Source organism: Cucumis melo, chromosome 12 (genome assembly GCF_025177605.1).
Source record: "Cucumis melo cultivar AY chromosome 12, USDA_Cmelo_AY_1.0, whole genome shotgun sequence".
In the NCBI taxonomy this organism is placed as follows: Eukaryota; Viridiplantae; Streptophyta; class Magnoliopsida; order Cucurbitales; family Cucurbitaceae; genus Cucumis; species Cucumis melo.
In genome coordinates this window covers 14826710-14851973 of record NC_066868.1, presented here as the reverse complement: position 1 = coordinate 14851973, position 25264 = coordinate 14826710, and the positions used below count along the sequence as shown (strand labels likewise).

The 25264-nt window shown below is 33.5% G+C and overlaps 3 protein-coding genes, 2 long non-coding RNA genes and 1 other non-coding gene across 8 annotated transcripts; 3 read left to right on the top strand and 3 right to left on the bottom strand.

Moving 5' to 3' along the window:
- Window positions 1-2305: 2305 nt before the first annotated feature.
- Window positions 2306-5117, bottom strand: LOC103501708 (ABC transporter I family member 20). 2 transcript variants are annotated; one of them, XM_008465375.3, is made up of 7 exons: window positions 4751-5117; window positions 4524-4657; window positions 3790-3909; window positions 3415-3510; window positions 3076-3228; window positions 2911-2988; window positions 2306-2827 (listed from the first exon to the last, which is right to left on the bottom strand). In XM_008465375.3, exons 1-7 carry the CDS (start codon window positions 4908-4910, stop codon window positions 2588-2590), a joined length of 981 nt encoding a protein of 326 aa, XP_008463597.1. In that variant the 5' UTR covers window positions 4911-5117; the 3' UTR covers window positions 2306-2587. The 2 variants fall into 2 exon arrangements, with proteins under 2 accessions (XP_008463597.1, XP_008463596.1); XM_008465374.3 differs by having other exon boundaries at window positions 4524-4675; window positions 4751-5106.
- Window positions 5118-5174: 57 nt separating this feature from the next.
- Window positions 5175-5248, bottom strand: TRNAI-AAU (transfer RNA isoleucine (anticodon AAU)). Its single transcript has one exon. It is a non-coding gene; the product is annotated as a tRNA-Ile (tRNA).
- A 7039-nt stretch (window positions 5249-12287) lies between these two features.
- On the top strand, window positions 12288-16363 carry LOC103501710 (acyl carrier protein 3, mitochondrial). 2 transcript variants are annotated; one of them, XM_008465378.3, is made up of 3 exons: window positions 12288-12752; window positions 15619-15830; window positions 15998-16363. In XM_008465378.3, the coding sequence occupies exons 2-3, from the start codon at window positions 15630-15632 to the stop codon at window positions 16187-16189; spliced, it is 393 nt and encodes a 130-aa protein (XP_008463600.2). In that variant the 5' UTR covers window positions 12288-12752; window positions 15619-15629; the 3' UTR covers window positions 16190-16363. The 2 variants fall into 2 exon arrangements, with proteins under 2 accessions (XP_008463600.2, XP_016903049.2); XM_017047560.2 differs by lacking the exon at window positions 12288-12752 and adding an exon at window positions 12768-12921.
- LOC103501709 (uncharacterized) lies at window positions 16288-17322 on the bottom strand. The gene is made up of 2 exons (XM_008465376.3): window positions 17052-17322; window positions 16288-16937 (listed from the first exon to the last, which is right to left on the bottom strand). The coding sequence occupies exons 1-2, from the start codon at window positions 17320-17322 to the stop codon at window positions 16591-16593; spliced, it is 618 nt and encodes a 205-aa protein (XP_008463598.2). The 3' UTR covers window positions 16288-16590.
- On the top strand, window positions 16814-17504 carry LOC127144242 (uncharacterized). The gene is made up of 2 exons (XR_007815832.1): window positions 16814-16954; window positions 17061-17504. It is a non-coding gene; the product is annotated as an uncharacterized LOC127144242 (long non-coding RNA).
- Window positions 17505-22976: 5472 nt separating this feature from the next.
- On the top strand, window positions 22977-24948 carry LOC127144243 (uncharacterized). Its single transcript, XR_007815833.1, has 3 exons — window positions 22977-23584; window positions 23671-23743; window positions 24658-24948. It is a non-coding gene; the product is annotated as an uncharacterized LOC127144243 (long non-coding RNA).
- The last annotated feature ends 316 nt before the right edge of the window (window positions 24949-25264 follow it).

Here is a 25264-nt window from a genome sequence, read left to right as displayed (position 1 = left end):
TTTCACTATACATTCTCTAGAAGCAAAATCCTCATGAGAAAAACTTGATCAGCTAATCAAAATACAATAATAGTTATTGTCCTCCAAAGACTGCATCTTCAAGATCATAATAACTAATCAAATACCAAAACAAGGCTGCAGAAATAAAATCAAAGTCATTTATCTTTGCAGAGAATATATTTGTTTGGGTTGTTTTTGTCTGCAGTAAGCCCAATATTTTCAAGAAAGACACTAATTTAATGTTTCTTTTCCCTAAGAAACATCTACAATGAAAATATTCTGTTTAAAGACAGTGCTTCCATAATCATTCCCCAACAACTATAAATGTTGAACTTCTCAAATCTATATATACCTAGTCCAAGAGTTGCTTTTAGCAATGCAAAAAAGAAGTGGTCATTACTTAAACAGAAACCAGAGACCACCTATATTAGCCAAGCTAGGCTTGGCAGAAATCTAGCTGTCAATATTTAAGGAAACCAAAACTTGATGGATGATGGCAATCATCTTTTCCATCTCATCCACCCAGAATGCTCTTGCTCGAGCCAGGACATTGATTGCACTACAAGTCCATTGACAGTCTAGGAGTTGTGCACTATTGTACTGCTTGCATAGCTATAGAGTTGGCACTGCAACCAAAATTTAAAGTAAAAAAAATAATGATGAACGGGGTCCAACTCCAACCTTCTAATAGCTTTCCGGGTGATATGTGTAAAGGAAACTGGAGGATTGGTCAAAATAGAAGCAATTATACTGGATGGAAAACAACTTGGGAAGAAACAAACAAGAGAGTGCATTGCTTGCAATTGGTAGCAGCAGTTTTTAAATGCCCACAACAAGAATGCCACACATAGAGAGAAAAGAACAAGAGATTTCATCATTTGCAAGTAGCAAATTATTAACTGATAACAACTTGCATTACTTGCAATTTGTATAGGCATGGTAAGAGCACCAGTCGGGTTCCAATATGTTAGCCAGTCTAATGGTTCTGTAATGGACTATGGGGTGGTGGGTTCAAAAAATTTGATTCAACTTAATAATTCTCTGGACAAATATTAGAGAAGAAGCGACTTCTGCAACAGTTATTTGGATGCACTGCAGCACTGGAAGCTACCATCAAAGAGATATTGTGTATATATTCAACCACCAAGAGGAGCCTCCAACATGTCCATAGTTTTCAATATAAAAGGAGTTTTAGCATAAAAAAGAAACCACAAATGTAAAATTCAAGAGAGGTGAAAAATGTGAGAGGCATTGATCAAGGACGGATTGAAATTGATGAAATTCGCTTTTTAGTCTCTTGTAGATTATTTTTTTCAGTTAGTTCATCCATTCTAGATTAGTTTTAGGATTTGTTTTTACTCTGTGTTGAATTGAGACCATCATTTAGAGTGATGATGGATATTTGTTTCCTTCTTTAATTCAATACCTTTTTTACTTCCCCTTTCTATTTTGGTTTTTTAACGAGATTGTGCAAAATGGAGTCTAATTCTGCTTTAACTGATAGATGTTTGGGCATTGGTTGCTTAGGTTCCAACAATTAGCAAGAAAGAAATTTTAGCTTAACAACTTAAAATAGGATCTACAAAATTGAGAAGTAAATAAAACCTATGAGACATTCAAACAATAAAAGTTTTTTCCCCTTTTTAAAGAAATCACAACTTTTTATTGATTTAATGAAAAGAGACTAATGCTTAAAATATAAGAAAACAAAATATTCAAAAGAAATTATGAAACAAAAACAAAGACAACATTCTTAAAAGAAAGAAGCTAAGATGAAAAGACAAACACCCCAATTCAAACAAATATCATGACACCTTCAACAACAAATTTGAGTGAAACATTGCACTAACTATTTGTAATATGTAAACTAACAACTTTACTTTCCATTGAAATACTATAAAGAAAGGATGAAGAAAATATGTTGTAATCTCAGCAATAATCAATACAAGTTAGAAATCTTCCTAAGAAGACTCCTTTGCTTTATTTTTGTTTCTTTTTATGTCTTAATTTTTGGAATTTATTATGATTTAACTATACTAGCTAAAGTTAAAAAGATATCCGATTACAATACCTATAAGAAGTATATTCTAATTTTAGCAGATGACACCATCTTTCTTTTAATTTACTAAGAGTTAGATTCGTACATTTTCAGGTAATTATGTCCCCAATTGAAGAAGATAACAATTTTTTGGTATTTCCACCTTGCATGGACATCTCTTTTACTTTTCCAAAGTGAATGCGATCCAGCTTGTCTCAACTCAAACCACACAGAAGTATATGAAAAACAGTTGGCACCCAAGAACCATTCAACTCTTAAGAATAAATTTTCTTCATTTAATAGCAATTCTACAACACTGGATCTAAGAAGATCACTTGCTATTCAAGGTAACATTGTATAAAAATATATATCATGACTTAAAATACCAGCTTACTAAAAATAATAATAAAATAAAATTAAACGAGAGCACCAAAATAGGTATAGAAATTAAATCTTCCATGAATTTTGTTTCACGTCTGACTATTATGATGGCCTTTGAGCATTTTCTAGCTCTTTCTCAAAAAATTTCAAAGAGAGAATGAAGACTTCTTACTGTCTGAGAACTCTGTTAGAGCTGAACAGGAAGTTCTCTTCTCCAGCGACAGTGGAGTTAAGCCGTCCTGCGGCCCAACCGTTGTTTATTACTCGAACAGCAGAGCGAGCTGGATCTCCAGTCACACGGCTTTCCTCTATCCTTTCTTCAAATTCAGGCAGACCATTTGCCTTTCTTTCCCTCCTCCTCAGTCGCTCCTCATCCCGCTCCTTCCTTAGCCAACTCTCAACCGTTCTCTGAGAGCAAAATTCAACAAGGCATTGTTAGAAGCAAAATCCAATGGAACACTTGTTAAATTTGTTCAGTTTTCTGTACTTACCATAAGAGATAATTTGCTGATCTCTTTAATTTTGTCCATTGGCATGGAGATTTGCAACTTCCCATGCGATACATAGACCTACCACATCAAAGTAGTAGTCTTTTAAAAATAACATAAACATCAAGAGATGTAGAGAGACAAGAAAAACAGAAGAATTGAGCATACCATGTGTGATGGCCAATCTTCAAGACCGTCAAATATATGCGTGGCGTAAATTATTGTAGCCCCTCGTTCCTCACATTCCCTTCTCAAAAATTTCAAAAGATTAGCCCTTGCCAGCACATCAAGATCCACAGTTATCTCATCAAGAAGAAGAACCTAAAAGGACAAGAGCAAAAACAACTCTGTTTAACTACATAACATTGCAATATCAATATTTTAATAGGGAAATAAAAAAAAAATAAGTCACCCTATTATAATAAGAAATGCGTTTCCATAGAATTATAATAACAAGATCCTAAAATGTAAGGTAACTGTAAGAAATGTATGATAAGGTTTCAATACCTTGTATGCCTTGAGAAGACCCATGCATATTTGCACCCGTCTTCTCTGACCATCAGATACCTTGTGCATCTTCCATGATAGATCAATGTCTAAAATCTGGAGATCCAAAAAAGAAAGAGCAAGGAAAACTGTCAGCGGACAGGAAGAAATTGATTCTCATGCTTAAATTTTATGTGAACATTGTAAGGCATTAATTAGCATTAGGAGAACCATTAATTCACTAAAGATGAATATATGAAGAAAAACACAGCAATCTGAAATTCACTTCTGAGTGATAGATGATTCTAACACAACCGTCTTGAAGAAGACGATATGAGAGACCAGAAAACCAAGTAGTTTACAGAAGTGAAGCATGCAATTGTAAGACCGTCTTACATTAATGAGTTCGACTCTCCTTTTTGGATCAACCCCACCTACTCCAAAAATTAGTTTCTCTGCAGATACAGCCATTTGAATGGGAACGTCAAATCCAGCAAAGGCCATGTCTCTCCTCCACTGCAGGAAAGGGCTCATCAGAATTTTCGCTATCTTTTTCATTCACACAAGCAGATAGAAAAAAAAAAAAAGGTACTAGACTTGGACAATCATGTTCAGTCACAATAAGGTTCATTTGATTAAAAGGTTGAAAAGATAAAAGTACAAACGTAGACGAACACCACACACAACTTTGGAGTGAAGAAAGAAAAAAGTTCCAAGGCATGGAAAATCAGTAAAAATGCTGGCAAAATTAATAGCAATTCCTCAAAATCAAGCTGGTTATTGCTTTGTCAACCCAATAAACTCAGAAAGCAACCACCTAGATTTATCACCGACACAGTTGTAGTATGTTAATCTTGAAAATAAAATGTTATAACTTTTCAGGCAAAAATGGGCGAATTTTGTATGGTTTCAGAGTTAATTATAACTAAAGAGCTGCACAAGTAAAATGATAATGATCTAAAAAAAATTCCATTACATTCGTTACAAATTTTCTTGTTCCAAAACATAAAAATAACGTGATTTAAAATACATTCCGAGTTTCTCGATTCCATAAGCAGCTTCAGAAAACAAAGAGAGAAACATATAGCAATAAGAACAAAGAAAGAGAAAGGAGAAAGAATAAAATAAACCTCTCCTCCAAGATAACAAAGATCACCAGAAACAGTCAAAGCAGTATCATGAAAAGCCGACCTTCCAAGCACACGAACCATATGAGGCTCCACCATATGCTTCCCTCCCAAAATCTTCAAGATCGTGGTCTTCCCTGAGACGGAAACGAAAACTGAAAAGAGTTAAACAAAGAGAATCCCCTGAATGAAGAGATGATTAATGTAGAATTGGGGGACGACTGACTGACCAGCGCCATTGGATCCGACAAGAAGGCAACGATCACCAGAGTTGAGGGTGAGGGAGAAATTTTCAATAAGGGGTTTGGAACAGGGAGGAGGGTGGCCGTCGATTCCAGGGTAAGTGAATCGGAGGCGGTCGATGACGATGGTGGGATCGGAAGAAGGCATTTTGCAGAGTGGAGGAATGGAAATGGGAGATGAGAAATGGGATTGATAAAGGGAATTGAAGATGAAAGAGATAGAAATGAGTAATTGGGTTGGTGGGTGAGTGAGAAAGAAGACGAACTGAGGCGTGGCATTGTTTCAGGCACTCGATTCTTCAACCGCCATTGCTTCTTTTGCAGATGCAGAGTGTTAGAATGGAATAAAAAAATAAAAAAATGAATAAAAAATAAAAGAAAAATATGGGGGAAACAAAAAAGGTAAAAAATTTGGCCCATGCAGGTTTCGAACCTGCGACCTTCGCGTTATTAGCACGACGCTCTAACCAACTGAGCTAATAGGCCGCTGATGTTTAGGACCGCTCTTTCTCTTATATACTAAAAACAATCATCTATGTTGTCTAATAGAGGTTTACAGCCAAATCAAAATTTTGAATATGAGATCCCAATCAGCTAAAAATAATTAGTATTCTTTTGGAGCGAAAGACCTGTGTCTTAAAAGCTATTTTTTTCTTCTCTAACAAAATAAAACATCTTCGTTAAAAAAGAAAAATAAATAAAAGGACCGCAACGTGGATTACTACCATCAAATCACATTCAACCTAAAGATGTCCATTCGGGACCAGGGATGCCACTCCCATCCCTGTCCCCCACCCCTTGTACCATTTCTCATCCCCACCAAATTTCCTGGGGAACGGGGTGGGGATTTTACGTGGATGGGTTCTTTTTTTTTTTTAAGTTTAATCTCATTTTTCACTTGAAATGTATATATATTTACAATGTTGTTTTTATTTTCGATAGAATATTATCAATTTTCTTATTTAAAACAATTCAAAATGTCAAATTCTCTTTGTTAATAAAAATAAAAATTCAACTAGTAAAAGATACATTTAAAAATCCATCTATAAAATTCAAAAATTCATACAAAAAAAATCATAAATCAATCCATAAGTATTCTAACAAAGTCTCCAATTACATCATATATTTTTTAAGACACAACAACATTTTTTTTAAAGAAAAGTTTACAAATTATAAGTCAATGCATAACATATACATATACTTTTTAAGAAAAATTCACAACATATAAATAAAATTAGGGGAAAAAAATAAAGAAAAGGAATAGATAAAAAAAAGAAGGAAGAATGTCAAAATAGGTTTTTTTTTAACTCTTTTACATATTGTTAAATAATTAAATAAATAAATATTTATATTTATATTTAATTACATATATATTTTTTATATATTAATTATATTTATGTTCGGGCCGGGGTTGAGGAATGTATTCCTCATCTCCGGCCCCGTGTTGCCAACGGAGAAAAGAATTTCCTCACTCCCTCCCCCGTGTAATCAGGAATTTCCCGCCTCAACGAGCAGCCCCCACAGGTTAAATGGACATCTCTAGTTCAACCTTCAATCTCAACAACTTAGGAAAACGGAAAACCCATTGATTTCTAAAAACATTTACAGTGACCCATCTTGCTAATGAATGAGTCGTCCAAGTCACGAACTAAAAAGATAGCCTTTAATGAAAAAGTTCCCCAACATAACATGAATTTCATTTAAAATCCCCCAATTATAGAGTTACAAAAATTCTCTAAAAGATGCCTTTAATTTAAAATTTTTGAAATTAGATCCAAATAAAATATTATTTAAACCCAAATCCAAAGTGATTTGAAGGCTACAAACCAATGCTAAAGCTTCTTCAGCTAAAATTATAACATTTATTGTGAAAATTAAGTTGACTATGTGAAAATCTAGTTTAGATCGTTATTCTCAAACTAAATTTACAAGCTTCTCTAGTAGTTATTCTCTAACCAAATTTAATTTGTGAAAATCTAGCTCAAAGAATTTAATATTTATTGTTTTATATAATGTTTAGAGTTTTACTGTGTAATCATGAAAATAAAAACTTATATATGGTATCAGAACTTTGATTGAGAATTTATGATTTTTTATTGATGTGTAAGATATAAATTCATTTTTGTGCTGCAAAATAATTTTGTTTGATTTTTCTTTAATAGATGAAGAACTATGTTGGATGAAAAACGATTAACAAAATAATAGTATAGTAAAAAAATAAATCAAAAATGTATTCAAGAAATTACCAAACTGGAGTTTGATTAAGTTTTCTTTGGTTGATTTTTCATGGATTAAGTCTTTTGATATGGTTGTTTTTATTTATTAATTTATTATTATTATTGATATTAAAGAACCCACATGGATTTCAAAATTGATCTAATTAGGTTAAATATATTATTCTTAGATTTTCAAAATATATGCAACTACTTATAAAGCCATCACCATAGAAAGGTCATCATATAAGCGTGATCACTTAAATTACGTATCAATTATATTTTATGTGTTATGGACATATAATGATAATGATATAAAGTATGATTTAAAACATGGTTTATCCTTGTGATTTAAATTACATTGTTTAGATGGAATGAGAGTTTTGATAAAATTATTTGCAATATTAATATTTTTTACAAATTTTATGAATAAAATCACTTGAGAATTATGTTATTATTTGATATCTATATGTTAAGAATAATTTGTTAGTCCTCAAAGTTGTCAAATTAGTAAGTTCAATAGATATCAAATTAAAGTTAACTCAATTACTCATATTTATGTGATGCTAATGAATGATATGATATTATGAAATATAAAAATATTACTATGAGTATATTGATTTCTATTATTATAAAACATTTAAATTGTCCAAAGGTTGATTAGCAGTTTTATAATTTTGAATCTTATTGTAGTTAATTGAGACGTTTGGTTAGATATTTTTAGTATATCAAAGGATAACTAATGTATCGAATTTGAACGTTTAAATTACAAATTATGTGAAATTCAATCTAGCATTAGTTAAATATTGTACATTGATGTTTCTTTTAAAAAAGAACTTCAATGTATAAGTTATTGATTATTTAATATTATCTGAATCAATGTTATATCTTTTAAGTTTATTTCTCAAAGCAATAATGTGTAAGCATATTTGTTTTGTAATTGTAACATGTGTTCTTGTTTCTCTTCATTCGCATGCTACGTCTATGATCAAGTTTAATGGACACAGTTTCTCTTATTGGTGCCAACAAATCTGATTTCATCTTGAAGTTTTGGATTTTGATTTGGCACTCTTAAGTGAGAAACTTGCTGCACTTACTTCTGCTAGTAGTGATAAGGATAAATTTTTTTTTATAAAGCTTAGGAAAGATCAAATAAATTGAGCATATAATGTTATATAATGTTATGCGAATAAATGTAGTAAAAAATATCAAACCCACAATTACAATATTGAAAATGTCAAGGATTTTATAAAATTTATGGAAAATATAATGAGAAAGCACATTGTTTTTTACTCAATACCAAAAGCACCACAACAAAATGGTGTTGCAGAAAGGCGTAATCGTACATTAAAGAATATGGTCAGAAGCATGTTAATTAATTTCTCTTTACATGTGTCCTTGTGGATATATACATTAAGAACCGTTAAATATTTATTAAACAAGGTTTCTAGTAAGTTAGTTCCAAAGACATCTTTTGAATTGTGGACAAGAAGGAAACCTAGTTTAGGGTACCTGCATGTTTGGGTTGTCAAGCGAAAGTAAATATTTATAATCCACACGAAAAGAAACTGGATTTAAGAACAACCAGTGGTTTCTTCATTGGTTATCCAGAAAAATCAAAAGGGTATAGATTTTATTGTCCTAACCACAGTATGATAATAATTAAAACTAGAAATGTAAGATTCATTGAGAATGATGTAATTAGTAGAAGTCTGGGACCACGTAAAGTGGAAATTCCATAAGTTAAGGTGGAAATTCCTTCATCTATAACTTCTTCTCAAGTTGTTGTTCTTGTAATTGTTGACTCAATTAACAATCCACAAGAAGAACAAATTAATGGTCAAATAACACATAATGATGTTATAACAAAGGTGTTGGATTTTATGTCTTAAAACTTGTAGTAAGTAAATGTAATTCATTGACCATTATTAATAAAGTGTCATTATTATAATTTCAATAAGTGTTATTGATTACATTATTAGTTTTGTCTTAATAACCTAAATCCAATAAAATAACATCCTAAGTTGTTTGATGAGTCTTGAACAATATGTAAAGACATACAGGGATCAATGTTCGAGATAAAACTTAAAGGGTCTATAGTATAGGGATAAGGCTGAGTATACCTTATCCTAGTAACACTATGGATACGACTTACTTTGTATTTGTTACAAACACAACGATCCAACGTGTTTGTATGAATGATATGCGAGTGAAGGTATCATATGCAATGAGTTTGCATAAGACCAGACCACAAAATAATAACCGCTAGATATAACTCCATTAACTAGTTAGGTTTCTATTTCATTAGAATGACCTAGGTAACTTAGTTTTAATTCTAAGTGTATTATGAACTTCTGCTCGCAAGGGATCGTCCTTTGATTTGTATGGGTAAGAGCGGCCAGATTGCCAACTCAATATGCTTATCATTTTGGGGACAAGACCGAATGGGGAGCTGAAAACATAATTACACAAGATGAAATTCACTCCATCTCAACTTTATAGTAAGTAGATGGGTGTTCCCTTAAATGGTGTCTTTGGGAGTTGAACAAAGTGTCTTACCTTCTCTATGACACAAGAGGGGTTTCTGTTTAGTGGTTAGACCATAAACATGTTGTTCATCAAAGGAGCACTCATATTTAAGGATTAGAAGTAATCTAGGAGTAAAACGGTAATTTGACCAAACTAGTGTTACGAACACTTGTGAAGGACCAACTTACTCTTATTGGTCTATATCTGTGGGCATATAAATATATCTACAGTGAGAAGAGTTCAGTTGTAAGTCTTTGTGGGAGTGTACACACAGTTAACGTATATTGATTAATGAGTCTAGCCAATTAATCTCATATCGATGTAGCTTCTGATTTATAGGTCCATTAGATCCCTTCCTAACTTGTAATGAGATTTATTTAGATTGTTTGTAATTTGAAATGTTCAAATTTATTTTGGAAATTAATATTATGTGTGGTGATACATTAAATATAAAGTTTATATTTCTTTAATCCAGTCACAACTAACGTGGCTAAATAATTGTCATGGATATTTTGTTTAAAGTTTTTTTAATTATTAAATTGAAGCAATGCATGTTCTTTTCTTATTTAAGGCATATTAATGATATGCTTATTCTTGTTTGGTAAGGGTGCAAGGACTAATGTATCGATTGTTTAATTGTATTTAATATTCTTTTAATAATGAAATCATAAATGGACTAAAATGCAACACTAATTGATTTTTTTTCTTTTGATTTTGTTCCATTTTTTTTAAGCTTCTAAGGGTTGTTTTTCTAGCTCAAAATAGATTACTCCTATAATTTTCTTACTTTTTTCCTTAAGTTTCTACTATAACTATGATTTTGGTGCAAGAAGAATGTAATTTCATATAATTCTACATTGTCGTCCTCTATATTGAATACGTACGTCTTCAATCCGTGTTTGTAACATTGAGTCGTCTTGTCTGTTGAATAATATGTTCTACATTTACCAAGTTTTTTATCACACATTGAACTTAAATCTAGTAAATTGTGTTCCATCGAGTACTTATGTATGTCTTGAACAAAATTATTCTGCACAATTAAATATAATAACATTAATTAATGTTCATGTTATAAAATTATAAAACGTATCATATTAAAATTCCTACCATACAATAATAGTAAGCGTCATCGGGTGTGATAAATCGTATAATTGACTCGTACCAAGAAAAATAGTCATCCGATACAGTTGGGTCATGTGTTGCATCTTCTTGTGCACAACGATCATGACGTGTATGCCACATCGTGATATACCCATCATGAATCTTACACCAATCTTGATCGTGTTTACCTTTTAAGTCAATTTGGTGTAGTGTTGGATTTGTAAAGCACAATGATGGTATACTTTGTTGCAACCAAACTGTCGCAACACACCATCAGGTAAATGTTACTCTATGATATGGAAGCATATCAGAATGCCAAAGTCCAAACTTCCTAATTATTATGACATCAAACAGATAGTAATGTCATAATGTCGTGTGTGTATGGTGTTCAATTAATCTATTAAAAGAAAAACAAGCATAGGTAGATAACAAAATTTATGTAGTATTCATTTGTATAATACTTTGCTACTTGAGTATGCATCCAGTTGGTCAAATATTTGTCGATATGTTAACAACATATTTGTTAATTGTTTAGATGTAGATATAACAAAAAAAAAAAAAAAGTTATAAAGAATGCAAACATCTAATTACTAAAAATTATATAAAAAATATAAATTTATAAATAAAATAGTGTCAGAGGCTTAGTACACAATCAACTATGGCCTGTAATGTAACTTGTAGTGCTGCAATAGTAAATCTATCGTATGCCCATATACTTGTAATAGTATTAGTGACTCATCCATTCCAAGGATTGTCCATTACTAGCTCAATTTAATTCCCTACAAAGCCATGCAAGGAATACAATGACCCAAGAGTATGTACCAGCTTGGTTGAAATCGCCTAAAAAGAGAAGAAACATATATACCAATGTGTTTGACTTTTTTGGCCAACAAAAAACCTCAAATTAGTTGCATTATGTACGTAGAGCTTATCACTGAATGCTCACGACGTTGAGATCGAAATCGAGTGACAATTCTATGAACTGTTCAACTAACCATGGAAGACTTAATCTTTGACCTTTCATATTAGGTATTAGAACTCCTAAGAAATCTTCACATACTTGTTTCCGATTATAATCAATATCCCGTAACATGCTTCCTGTCCGCAGGTAGCCCTAACTAGATCATAGTATCCTGCAAAGTGGTGATGCGTTCTCCACACGGCATATGAAATGTGTGTGTTTCAAGTCTCCAACACTTTACTAAAGCAATAATTAGGTGTTAGTCCAATTGGATAAATCCTATTTGAGAAACCCCAAGAAATCCTAAAACTTCTACATAGGGCGCAATACTCTAATTAAATGGGATAGTGCATTGGGATGTTGCTTCTCTCCTATGACAAGTCAAAACTACAATCGAGGAAGTATCCCATATAGATTGCGAGTGATTAGTTCAAAAAAGTCTAAGAAAACAACAATACATACAATGCAATCGTACCCAATAACATCCAAACAATTAAAACATAACTCTATAACGTTATATTCACAATGCAGTGTATTATTTATAGAACACAAACATATGAAATTCAAATAAATAATACAAATAGATTTATGATTGATAAACCAAAATGTATAAAAAGGAAAAATTAACTTTATTCCTTTAAATCAATGGTAGCAATGGCAGACATAGACGACGAATGTTGGGATGATAACGATGACAGATCAGTTGGCGACAACAATTGGTGCAAGGAAGAAAGGGTGGTGTTTTTTTTGGAAAAGAAAATAACATAATGATGAGGGTTGTCGGTGGGGTTTTGAAGATGAGAAAGTCATGTATCAGATACATGACTAGGTGTTGAAGTTGTATTCCTGATCCACAAATTTGATGCCAATTCGTATACTCAAATCCACAAATTAATGCAATCGTATACCTAATACACAACTTGTTTATCCTATCTTTTTACCATAATTATTTAAATAGCGTTATTTAAAAAAATTCGTCTAACAAATGATTTTCATTTTTTACCCAAATTTACGATTCCCTTTTTTGGGAATAAAATAGGAAGTTTGGGAGCTTAAAAATGGTTGATTCTTCTGCTCACTTAAGGGAACTTGAAATGACGACAGGGTAACCATCGCAGTTTCAATTTCAAGTTCTGCGGACTCCAAATTTCCACCACCATACTGTCAGTAGCTGCAAGTTTCGTGAGTAAATAGCTTTCCACCTTTTCTTTTTTCTTCTTTCTTTTGTGTTTTTCTGTTCTTTTACTTTCTTAGCAATCTTCCTCTTTCTTCCTCTTCTTTTGCAATTTTACGTCTACTTTGTCTTTTACACGATTTTGGTTGGGTAAAAATTGATTGATTTATGACAATGAAAGGTGAGGGGGATTGAAGGAATCTGGATTTTTAGATGCTTTATTTCTTTTGGTAATTTAGGTTGCTGATTGATTTCGTTCTCATGCTTATGCTACTATAGATTCCATTTGTAGTTTCTCTGTGTTCTTTTTAAGCAGTCTGTTGTGTACAGTAATGGGTCTTGAATATAGAGTTTGTTTCTGAAACTTTTTGGAAAAAGGATATGCTGAGCTTAATTAGGTCTTTGGACGTTTAAAGATGGTTGATTCTATGAATGCTCCCAACAGGCGGCTTTGGTTCTAATTAGGTTTGGAGTTTTGTTTGGGGTTTTAGTTGGAAGGGTTGGGTTTGAGCCTTCGAGTGGAATGTCGTGGATTTCTTAACCACAGAAAATTCTAACGGTTTGTTGGAGTTGATATTATGACTTAGTGGGCCAAGTATCATGAATATAACAAGCGAAATTTGTTAAAGAAAATGTTCACTAGCATGTTTCAGCTCATAACTTTATGGTTCTGTTTAAAGAGTCCTGTACTTTAAAATGTATCTAATAGAGTAACTTTAAACTTTCAATTTTGTGTTTAATAGGCCCTTACACGGTATATAATATATTCTTGAAAGTTTTATGGATCTATTGGAAGTGGACACAATGTTGAAACATAAGGTTCTTATTAGAACAAAATTGAAAGTTGAAGGAGAAACCTGTGATGTACTTTTAAAGTTGAAGAATCTATTAGGTGCAAACTTGAAAGCTTGAAAGCTTAAAAGCTTATTGTATACTTTAAAAATGAAAGCTTATTATAATAGGACTTCTTGTTAATCTATAGCATCCAAAAGATTCATTAAGGACTCTTTGTATGTCATGTGGTTTTGATGGCCAAGAAAAAAAAAACTAATAAATTCTGGAAAATAGACCCTTCTGTTGATTCTGCTTGAACGGGATTTGGAACCATTTACTGTGTTTTACATAATTTAGATGTTAGAATGCTGATTAATGCTAGCTATTGTAATTAAGTAGCAGCTAGGAACAACCCAGATAACTAACAAGTGTATAAACTGTGTATCAAATGTATATCAAGCATATCAAGTCCTATTAGGAGGGTATCAAGTGTATCAAAGTGGATATTAGTAGTATATTAAATGTATATTAGTAGTGTATCAAGTGTATATTAGTGGTGTATCAAGTGTGTATCAGGTGTATCACATGGGTTGACTTGTTTTTTTTTTGCCATTTTTTTGCCGAAGTAAATACCCTTGTGCTATGAGCCTAATTTTTTAAACTTATTTTGTCAGCCATGCAAGAAGCTTTTGAATTTAATTGAAATTTTTGCAGAAGTAAATACCCTAAAACTTATTTTGTTAGACATGCAAGTAAATACCCTTATTTGCAATTGTTTCCAAGTATTTATATGCAATGATTACATAGCTTTTAAATTATTTTGGTAGAACGAACAATTTTCTGCCTAAAGTTTACTTCCTTTTCCATTTTGCTCCATGTTATTGAGTCTTTTTTTTTTGACAGAAATGTTATTGAGTAGAAGGAATTCATCACTTCTTGAGGAGTCATGTTCCTTGAACTTTGAACATTAATCTTAACTTTATAGTGAAATATATTATTGTTTGTTGATATGAACAAAATATCATTTGTAATGTAAACCTACAAAGTGATATCTCATGTAGGAACTTTCCGCAATTTACTTTCACAACCTCCGAACTGCTCAGTAACTTATTTGCTCTCTGTTTTCATTTCCTTTCTTTATCACTACTTTTGTTTGGTTCATGACGTCCTGTGTCCATATCAGTCTTGTTATGAATGGGAGTTATTTCTTGTGGATTAGATCAAATGGTGATGCACTCTTTGTTAGATATGCCCCTAAATTTGTTGATTTTATTAACAAAGTTTATGGTCAGCTGCTAAGAAGCACAAACACTTTGGTTTGGCTAACGTGTTTGTGTCTGACACGTGCGGACACTTGGCCACTCCAACCCTTGCTAGACACGAATAAGACACTTTTTACTGACATGCATAGTAGTAGTATCGTTGAGTAGACAAAAAAGCCACAAACATGAAATAATAATAACTTGTGACTGTGAAACTCATCATCAAGCTAAATTTTTTAAATGTATTAAGGTAACAACCTATTTACTTTGGATTTTATTTTTGATATAGAAATGATATTTATTAAAATGTATGTTTTAATAAATCTGTCCTTGCCGTATCGTGTCCTAGATTTTTAAAATATGGCGTGTCATCGTGTTCGTTTTGTTCATATCCATATCTATGCTTCTTAGGACAGATGTTTATAGTAGTTTTATCTTGATCTTCCTCAAAACTCACTCACGATGTATTGGTCAATATCTGGAAAGTTGCAATGATTAGACTTTTTTGTACAACAAAGAAAAACTTCCATCCCATCTCTTCCAAGTCTATGTAATTATCCCTGTGAAAGTTAGTACACATTATTTTCAATGGGCAAATCTGTGTTTCTTTTCAAGGATCTAGTATTGTAACGTGTTTCAGTTAACTTTTAGTTGCATGTTTGAGAAAAGTTAGATTTTAAGAACTTAACATGCACGTGTAAATTTCTTTGTTCAACTCCCTTTTCACACTGGGGACATTTCACGTTTTCGGCTTTGATAGTTTGTTTGAATTCATATCTTTGATTCCAGAACTTGTCTATTCTTTGTTTTCTGAAACTGATGATAAAATTTGTTCATTTCAGCTCCTGCAAACATGCAAAGCATCAGAAATTCAATCTTGAAGCACATGAAGATCAGAGGACCTAATAATACTACAAAACAGTTGATGAAGGATGAGAATGTAATCGAGAAACTAACTCGCTGTTTGTGCACGTCAACAGGTAGAAGCTCCAACGAAATAGCTGATCGAGTGATTGGATTGGTTAAGAAGTTTGATAGAATTGATGCCTGTAAGGTAATTAGTCCCGTGCCACCCTATCATCATCTAATCTTTGAATTCTTATCACTATAGTCAGGATTTCTCTAAATTACATCCTAATTATCAAATTCTATTAAATGCTATAATATATTTGTTGAGATAAATATATTTCTTAACGTTAAATGCTGTGTTGAGCTGATCAGGTTACTGAAACGGCTGATTTCCAGAAAGACTTGAGCCTGGACAGCTTAGACAGGATGGAGCTTGTTATGGCTTTTGAACAAGAATTCTCCATCGAAATCCCAGATGAACAGGCAGATAAGCTTACCTGCTGTGCAAATGTAGCACGATACATAACTTCTCAAGTAGAGAAAAAGAAAGAGGAGAAGCTCTGACAGCAACTTCTGTTTTTTTTGATCTTTTATGATTTATCATCGTTTACGTTATTTCATTCTTTTGTGTGGGATTTGATCGTCTATCAGGCTCTGCAAAGTTTGTTAGAAAACACATGAGATCTCTTTGGCTCCCAATTGATTTTTGATGAGTAAAATTACAACCTTGTGAGTAAATTCAACTGTGGAAAACTGGATGCACTCATACCATATGTCATATATGGTATGAAATAGATTGGTGTATTACCTAGATGTTTCTATACACAATAATTCATATCAATGTAAACTCAATTTATCGTGCTATCTACAAACAAATAACTCATCGTTGTGACTTCAGCGCCATCTACATGAGCCATATCTTGACATCAGCAACCAATAATTCATTCACTTTATTAGTTTTGTGTCTACCATGAGGTCTGACGGCCACTCCGCCCCTCATTTCTACAAGCTTGCAGGGGTCTGGATGTTTGGTGCTGCAGCCTGAGGACGCCAGAAGTATATGTACGGATGCCACCACCGAACGACGATAATTGCAGCTGCTTTCTTCCAGCTAAATGAGCAGGTCGACAGTGTGTGTTCTTCGGTGTTCGAAGAATCTTGATGGAGCAGACATTTTCGAAGCTTTGGGTTGCATGCAGACGGGATGGAATATCAATAACAAAGTCTCCAAATTCATCAGTGACTCCATGTACCCAATCAGAAGATTTGCTATTTTTTCCAGTGTTGTGGCAATTCACACCCACCATAGCACCTGCAGTGATTGATTTGGTTTGTATAAAATCATCAGAAACTAAAAACAAAGCTTGATTTTATTGGTGTTTTTTTTTAGTTCTTCAAATAAGAAGTTAGCTGTAATTTGTAGTACCTCTAATAGGCCATGCATGAACTTGAGGTTCGTCACCATGCAAACAAGCTTCACAAAGAACAGAGCCCGTGACCAAAACAGTGGACAGTCTCTCCTCACCATATCCAGCTATCTCCCTCCAATGGTCTCGATTCAAAAGATCAGATACTGGGGTCTCGTCTTCAGCAGATTCGATTACCATCGGGAATCCATGGCCAATAAGGTAGAAGAAGAAGATACAAAGCCAAAATAGGTTGACAGAACAGTGGAAGCTCCAAACTCTGTTCATCATCTTCTTGGTTTGGTTTTAGGAAAATGAAACTTTATCAATATGATTACACAAATCAACCTGACACCACTTCTTGATACATACTCATAGGTTTATATAATGTGTATCGAAAGAGATGACTTGCAGTTTCTGTACATGTCAAAATTACAGAAATGCCCTTTCTGGGTTTGACATTGACTCGGCAATTTCTATAGATGTTGGATTTTCCCCCATCTTCCCCCCTAAGTTGGCCTTTTACCAAATGAAAAAGATCCTTTGTTTTTCAAAAATATTTTATCTGAATTTGACCACATGGCTGCTTTTTTGAGATGAGAGAAAATTGACCCTCCTTATCTTTTTTTAAAAAATAATTACAAAAAGAATATTGGATTAAGATATCTTTGTGGCCCTTGGTAGTGTTGTTGGTAGGAAAACAAATATGTGGGGAATGGGCAAAAGGGTCTTTCCATAGACATACATAAAGAAGTTGGTAGTTGAATGGGGAAGTTGATAAAGTAGGTCAATTTCCTATATACTTTGTCTAAGCTTAACATGAGAGAAAGATCTAAAGAATCAAAGATAGAGATGCAAGAATTGTGAAGTTGGTGTACCAAGCTTTAAGAAAAAAATTTCTGGTTGAAAAGCACACAAGGTTTCCTATCCACATCCAAAAATTCAAAGCTACCTCAACTATATCATATATCATTTATATATATCCCAAGGCTAAGCAATTGCAATATCTTTCTTTGCAAAAAGAAAAATTCCATGGGTGGTTAACCTGTGCATTTAATTGTGTGGTAATCCACGCAAGTAACGAAAAGAAACAAGCTTTGCAATGTTAGGGCAACTCCTACCCAAACAATTTCGTAACAAAAAGTGAACGTTTCTAAAGATAATGACTAAACGGTTTTTTTTTTTTCTAGCCTTTAAACTTAAATAGGTATGGAGTGGGACCAAAATCTCACATTGATTAAATAAGATGAAGATCAAGGATATACAAATAGATATAACTATTTTTATTAGTACGAGATCTTTTAAGCAAAACAAAACAAAAAGATAATGATGAGAAATGAATACTCGAAATGATATCACATCATCTTTTAAAACCTCTGTAATTATGAGTTGAAAAGCATGTAAGAACAAATTATTTACTTTGATTTTAAGTAATGTCTAAGGAAAGATGTAAGAAAACAGTAATTGTCAAATTCAAGTGACTAACACATATTATATGCATTATATTATATTAATTGTCAAATATTATCTACGAGCTAAGGATGCACATTAGTTCTTACCTTAAGAACCAATCACAAGAAGTTTCCATAAATGAATGATAAGCAAGGAAAAGAAAATGTTAAATTTTTTACTTGATACTCAATCTTTCCTTATTTGGGAGTCCTTTTTGTGCAAAGCATAGATACACATATAGATATCAACTACGGATACAATAGTATATGTTAATATGCTAATTTCTAAAAGACCAAGATACTAATATATTTGAAGATTTTTTTTCCTTAAAAAGTTTAGGATATAGATAAATTTAACATAAAGATATTAAATGTAATTTACTAAATCCACGAAAAAATCATAAAATGTCAAATTGATAACAATGGTACGAAGTTTAATAGAAAAAACATCAAAATAATGGAAGTACAATTGTTAATAGAATGCAATAGAAAAGGGACAAAAATTGATTAGAGAAGAAGAAGAATTGGAGGAAAAGTATGAAAGTAAACGAAAGAATTTTTTCATTAAATTGTTGAGGAGATTCAAAATGTGAAAAAACAATGTGAGACAATCAATTAAGTCTTCAGTTAATACTAAAGCTAATAAAGTTGTAATAGCTAGAGGGACAGCAGAAGAGATCAACACAAGAAATTTTGTTAACCCAGTTCGGCCAATATTGCCTACGTCTGGGGAGCTACATACAACCCTGATGAGTAATCTTTATTAATATTCACTTGAGTCAATATACATCGATACAACATATAGTACTCTGTTCAATAATACGACTTAATAACATGCGTCTTGACATCAGACTCCAGGCTCCCCCTGAATAACTTATCTTCACGATGTCTAGCTTTAGGCTCCCCCTGAACAAATGAGTAAATATCTTCGACAATGTCTTTAAATCCCTCTAAAGATCTTAGTGATCACTCAAATCACTATTCCGTCTGTTATTCATCAATTATTGTAACTTCGATGAACATGGCGATCTCATAGACATAAGATCATAATACCTTTAGAATCCGATAGTTTCTGTAGACGATCACTGACGTGAGCAGTCTTCTTCAACTTATGTTTTTCAGCTTTTTCGTCATAGCCCACAACTACACCGTAACAAACTATTTACACACATATATCTTATATATAAATCTTCTTTTCTTTTAAAGATATTAGCAAGATTCCTAAAATAATGGGAAATCTTTTATCTTTTGAATATCTCATCTTTTAATTAATTCATTAATCAAAGATATTCCTATAAAATCTTTTAGACAAAATCTTCAACAAACTCTCCCTTTGTCTAAAAAGAATTTCTTTTATGGTTCAACTGTGTCGCACGCTCTGGCTGATGTCTAAAACGAATGATAACAATGTGTCGCATACCACAGACTTCGGCACTAATGAATTCATTTAAAAAAATGACTTCTCATAACATGAAATGACTTCTCATAACACGAACAAAATATTTTCAATTACTTTAGTCATAAAAAAGGAACAACAAAACTACTTCTGTTACTGAAAGACAAACAACTCACAAAGAAAACAAACTTCAAATGAACAAAATAAACTTCAAACAAACAAAACAACAATATCATCAACAGCAACAACATCAGCCTGCACCATCACCGCTCCCCCTTTGAACCAGAAAAAAATACATCAATTAGAACTAGGGTCCCCTCAACTTGATGATGGAGCAAAGGTCTTCAGATGACGAATAAGAGAATCAATTTCCAAATGACGTTCAAACAGCAGACTAATGGTAGTGGATAGCGAACGAGACTCGGCTGTAAGGGAATTAAGAATTTTAGAAGCCAATTCTCTATCAACAAAGAATCCATCAGTAGCTTCATCCCAGTCCGTTGTATCAAAAAAATTTCCACCGCTGTACGCTTTCCTCGTGATGAAACGATATACCATATGTCTGCACAGCTGCTCTTGGACTCGGAGCTTCACGCACTTCCTCAATGGACTTGTCAGTGTAGGTTCCCTTACGAGTGTTTACCATTGTTGAATCTTCTTAAGGATAATAAACTTCAAACGAAATCACAGCAAGAAGAACTACCACAGAAGCCGAAGAGATAGGCGTTAATCCCTATTACGACGCAGACAAACCCATCATTACGGAATGTGCAAAAGTGCTCCGTCATTTTAGCTAATTAAGGAGCTATATTTTACAAACTGCTAAACATGCACGTAAGTGCTCAAACGTGGTTGCATCAAGAGGTTTAGTAAAAATGTCTGCTAATTGTGAGTTCGAGCGAATGTGTTGCCATGTAATAACCTTATTTTCAATGAGCTATCTAATAAAGTGATGTCTTATATCAATGTGCTTAGTTCGACTATGCTGGACTGGATTTTTCGATATATCTATAACACTCATATTATCACAATATAAAGTCATAACATCTTGAATAATCCCATATTCATTCAACATGTTTCTCATCCAAATCAATTGAGTACATCCACTTCTTGCAGCTATATATTCAGCTTCTGCTGTGGAAAGAGATACACAATTTTGTTTCTTATTAAACTATGAAAGAATATTATTTTCAAGAAAGAAACATCCACCAGAGGTGCTTTTCCTATCATCAGCAGAACTAGCCCAGTCAGCATCACAATATCTCACCTGTTCAGAAGATGTATCGTAGGAATACAGAATTCCGAAATTGGTTGTTCCGTGAACATATTTGATTATTCGTTTAACTGCATTCAAGTGAGAGATACGAGGATCTGACTGATATTGAGCACATATTCCAACAACATAGGCAATATCCGGTCTGCTTGCAGTTAAATATAAGAGGCTCCCAATCATGCTCCTATACAGTTTATGATCTACTGCAGTACCAATACTATCCTTGGTAATTTTAGCATGTGTCGCAGCTGGAGTCCTTTTGTATTGTGACTGATCCAGACCAAACTTCTTGACTATGTTCTTGGCATACTTGCGATATAAATATACCTTCACTTCTCTGTTTGATCTGCAACCCCAGAAAGTAAGACAGTTCACCTACTAAGCTCATTTCGAATTCTGATTTTATTATGTCAATGAAGTTATTAACAAGTATTTTAGGAAATCCACCAAAGATAATATCATCAACATAAATTTGAGCTACAATGAGATCCATGTTGGTTTTATTAATAAATAGTGTCTTGTCAGTTTCTCCCTTGGAATATCCTTTCTTACCCAGATACATTGTTAAACATTCATACCAAGCTCTAGGTGCTTGCTTTAATCCATATAGAGCTTTATTAAGCTTGTAGACATACTGAGGAAATTCAGAATCAATAAACCCTTTAGGTTGTGCTACATAGACTTCCTCATTCAAGTATCCATTCAGGAAAGCACTTTTAATGTCCATTTGATACAATTTAAATTTTCGAAAACAGGATACACTGAGCAAAAGGAGAATAGCTTCAAGTCTAGCCACAGGTGCAAAAGTTTCATCGAAACCAACACCTTCTACCTGTGCATAACCCTGAGCCACCAAACGGGCCCTGTTCCTTATTACACACCCAGATTCATCAGTTTTATTTCTAAAGATCCACTTAGTTCCTATGATGTTTGCCCCATCAGGTTTAGGAACCAAAGTCCATACGTCGTTACGCTTTAGTAACTCTTCTTGCATGACATTTATCCAGTATTCATCCTTGAGAGCATTTTCAACAGATGTGGGTTTTATTGCTGACACATAACATAAATCAGCAATCATTTCATGTAATCTACCTTCTCTTTCCTTTTGGTAGTGATTCCAGCTGACGGATCACCTATTATGGAACTTGGGGGATGATTCTTTTTCACATGTGCAGAGGGAACAAGCATAGTTTCATTGTTTACGACCTCATCAGTTATTTTTGAATTTGTCTTCATATTGTCTGGCTGAGAATCATCTTTAGGCATTTCCTTAAGAAGAGTTGAAGTAACATCAAGTGTAACAGAAGTCTCATCATCCTCTATATTAAACTGATTGACATTAGTGTAACGCCCCGAAAATTTAGATAATCTTTGGAAGATATTTATCTTAGTTTTGGTTAATGAGGTTCCAAATAATGAACGTTATTTTAAAGATTCATTTGTTCTTAAATAGAAATTGGAGTTTAATTAAATAAGTTTGGGTGCTTATTTAATTAAATTAGAGAAGTGGGTTTTTAGAGATTTGGAAATTTTATGTATAGATGGATTTATATACATATAACTATTATGGAAAATGAAAAAGGATAATTATATTTGTTGAAATATAATTATTTTAGGAAATATATTGTATTGTTGAAAGAAGATAAAGATAGATTTATTTGAAGAGTATTATTTATTTTGGGAGAAAAATCTTTGTGGAGAGGAAAATTTAAAATAATAATTATATTAAGGAAAATATAATTATTATTTGATAAAGGATAATTATGATAAGAAAGAGAAAGTTGATTGGATGGGTATTTAAATGAAGAGGGAGAAGATTTGTTTTGGAAAAGGAGAGAGAAATAATGATAAAAAATGATATTATTATTATAAATAAGCCCCCGTTCTACGTGCATTCATCTTCTCCACTTTTCCCCTCCAAACCCTAGCCGCCGCCACCTCACTCTACGAGTCCGCTGTCGCCGCAGCTATCCACGAGTCCGCTGTCGCCGCCAGCTATCTCTACCAATCCCCTCTCTAACGAAGTCGCCGGCAATCGCACCGTTCCTCGCGTGAACCGACTGGACCACCCATCTCTCATCCGACGAAGCCCAACGAAACTGCGCGTCGGTACCCCTCTCCGTTTGTTCGTCGTCGCCTACGCCGTTCTTCCCCAGCCTGACCAAGGACTGTCAGCTGTCCGATCGAGCCGCACGTCTGCGTACGCGAGCCGTCTTCTTTTCTCCATCTGCTTGCGAACTTTCGTCCAGTCGAGCCACGTTTTGCAGCCGATCGCTGCGCGAGCCTACAGCAACGAGCCACCCTTCAACCACGAGCCAAGCCACGTGTTTCTGCCTCCAACCCAAACCGCGAGCTGTTTTTTTTTATTGAGCCGCCAAGCCATTTTCTTTTTCAAGCCATCAACCTTGTTTTTGGTTATTTCCCCTTCTTTTGGTAGGTAATTAATGGATTTTGGGTAATACCTAGAAGATATTTATAATTTTGGACCCTAAATAGTTAATTTGGATTATTTTGGTTAGATTTTATTTGGGAGTTTTGAGCGGTGGAATTTTTGCCCAACAAAAGATAACTTGGCTTCGACCTCAGCTTTGGGTAAGTTGAACTGACTGGATTTTTAATCAACTGTTAATTAAGTTATTGAACTTAGTATCTTACCCTTACTGTTTAGGGTTTTCTAGGAAGCTTGATCTTGCTGTCAGGGGTATATTTTTGGAATTAAGCTAATCTCCAGATAAGAGATTTTACTACTAGACCTTCGAACTGAATTTAAGAGACTGCATGTATTTACGATTATGCATTGTTGGTAGCTAAGATGCATAATGCGATGCTATGGATGATGATTGATATTGTGTTGATGATGATTGATACTATAATTAATGATGACGATTGATATTATGATTGACGGTGATGACTGATATGTTTATTATGTTTATGATACATAATATATTAAGCACATGAATAAGAACGTTATGATTAATATTCATGTCATGTTATGATGTTTATGGCGATGTTACATGTTTTGGATTGTGGTGTGTCTGTTAACTTTGTCTGTTAAGCTTTTTACCCCACCAGTATTGTGGTTCTATCTATGGGGTCACTTGCACCACTAGCGGTGTTCCTACGGGATCACTCGCACGATTTAGGGGTGTTCCTACGGATCACATGCACGGTAAAAGGACAATTATATTGTGTATACGGGGTCACTCGCACGACTAGGGGTATTCCGACGGGACCACTCGCACGATTAGGGGTGTACCTTCGTATTACATATATGTTTATGGAGTGTGTACCTGCGATCACTTGCACGACTAGGGGTGTTCCCACGGAATCACTCGCACGATTTAGGTGTGTTCGTACGGTCTTACTCACTCAGGTGTGCTCCATTGGACACACGACGTTATGATTATGTTGTAACAGAAAGTTAACAGATCAACTAGTGGGACTAGTAGTGGGTCCCTTACTGAGTATATTTATATACTCACTCTTTCTTATGTTTAATATTTCAGGCTAAGGTAAAGAACTTAAGAAGCTGGCGAGTGACAGTGAAGAATCCGTGACATGCTATATGGGGATACAGTTCAGTTTCCGCACTTATTTATGTCTTTCAGTATTTTTAAATTTTAACCATTTTACTTAAGATTTTGTCCTATTTATTTGTTTTTTTTTTGTTCTTTAAAAATTTTTAGAACCTGCGAGTCATGTTCTCAAATTATTGTTGTAAATTTGATAACCTTATGTTTTTTTTGAACATCAAAATATTTATTTTATAAAAATTTTAGTCAACCTCTTTTCAAAAAGTATCTTTTGACGTTTATCTTTTGAGTAATGACCTTAATTTAATTTAAAAGTTCGGGTCGTTACAATTAGATTCAAAATTGTAACGACCCAACTTTTCCGGACTAAGCTGAGGTCACTACCAAATACCAAAACTCGACCATTCAACGTAAAATTTAAAACGGACCAGATACGATTCATTAAAACAATATAAACCTTACAAAAGACAGTTTCGGGCCCTATTTTAAATAATTCAAAAAAAATCACAAAATAAAATGTCAAGTCACCAGTCCAAAATCACAGTCAAAATATTCTGACAAAATACATAGCGGAAGCGAA

Excerpts from the sequence above, each read along its gene's own strand:
- LOC103501708 (XM_008465374.3), bottom strand. The coding sequence starts at position 4,910 with ATGCCTTCTTCCGATCCCACCATCGTCATCGACCGCCTCCGATTCACT. Across the intron at positions 4,676-4,750 it reads TGTCGGATCCAATGGCGCTG|TTTTCGTTTCCGTCTCAGGG; the intron begins GTCAGTCAGTCG and ends AACTCTTTTCAG. Across the intron at positions 3,511-3,789 it reads GGAGAGTCGAACTCATTAAT|ATTTTAGACATTGATCTATC; the intron begins GTAAGACGGTCT and ends TTGGATCTCCAG.
- LOC103501709 (XM_008465376.3), bottom strand. The coding sequence starts at position 17,322 with ATGATGAACAGAGTTTGGAGCTTCCACTGTTCTGTCAACCTATTTTGG. Across the intron at positions 16,938-17,051 it reads TCATGCATGGCCTATTAGAG|GTGCTATGGTGGGTGTGAAT; the intron begins GTACTACAAATT and ends CAATCACTGCAG.
- LOC103501710 (XM_017047560.2), top strand. Across the intron at positions 15,831-15,997 it reads ATAGAATTGATGCCTGTAAG|GTTACTGAAACGGCTGATTT; the intron begins GTAATTAGTCCC and ends TGAGCTGATCAG.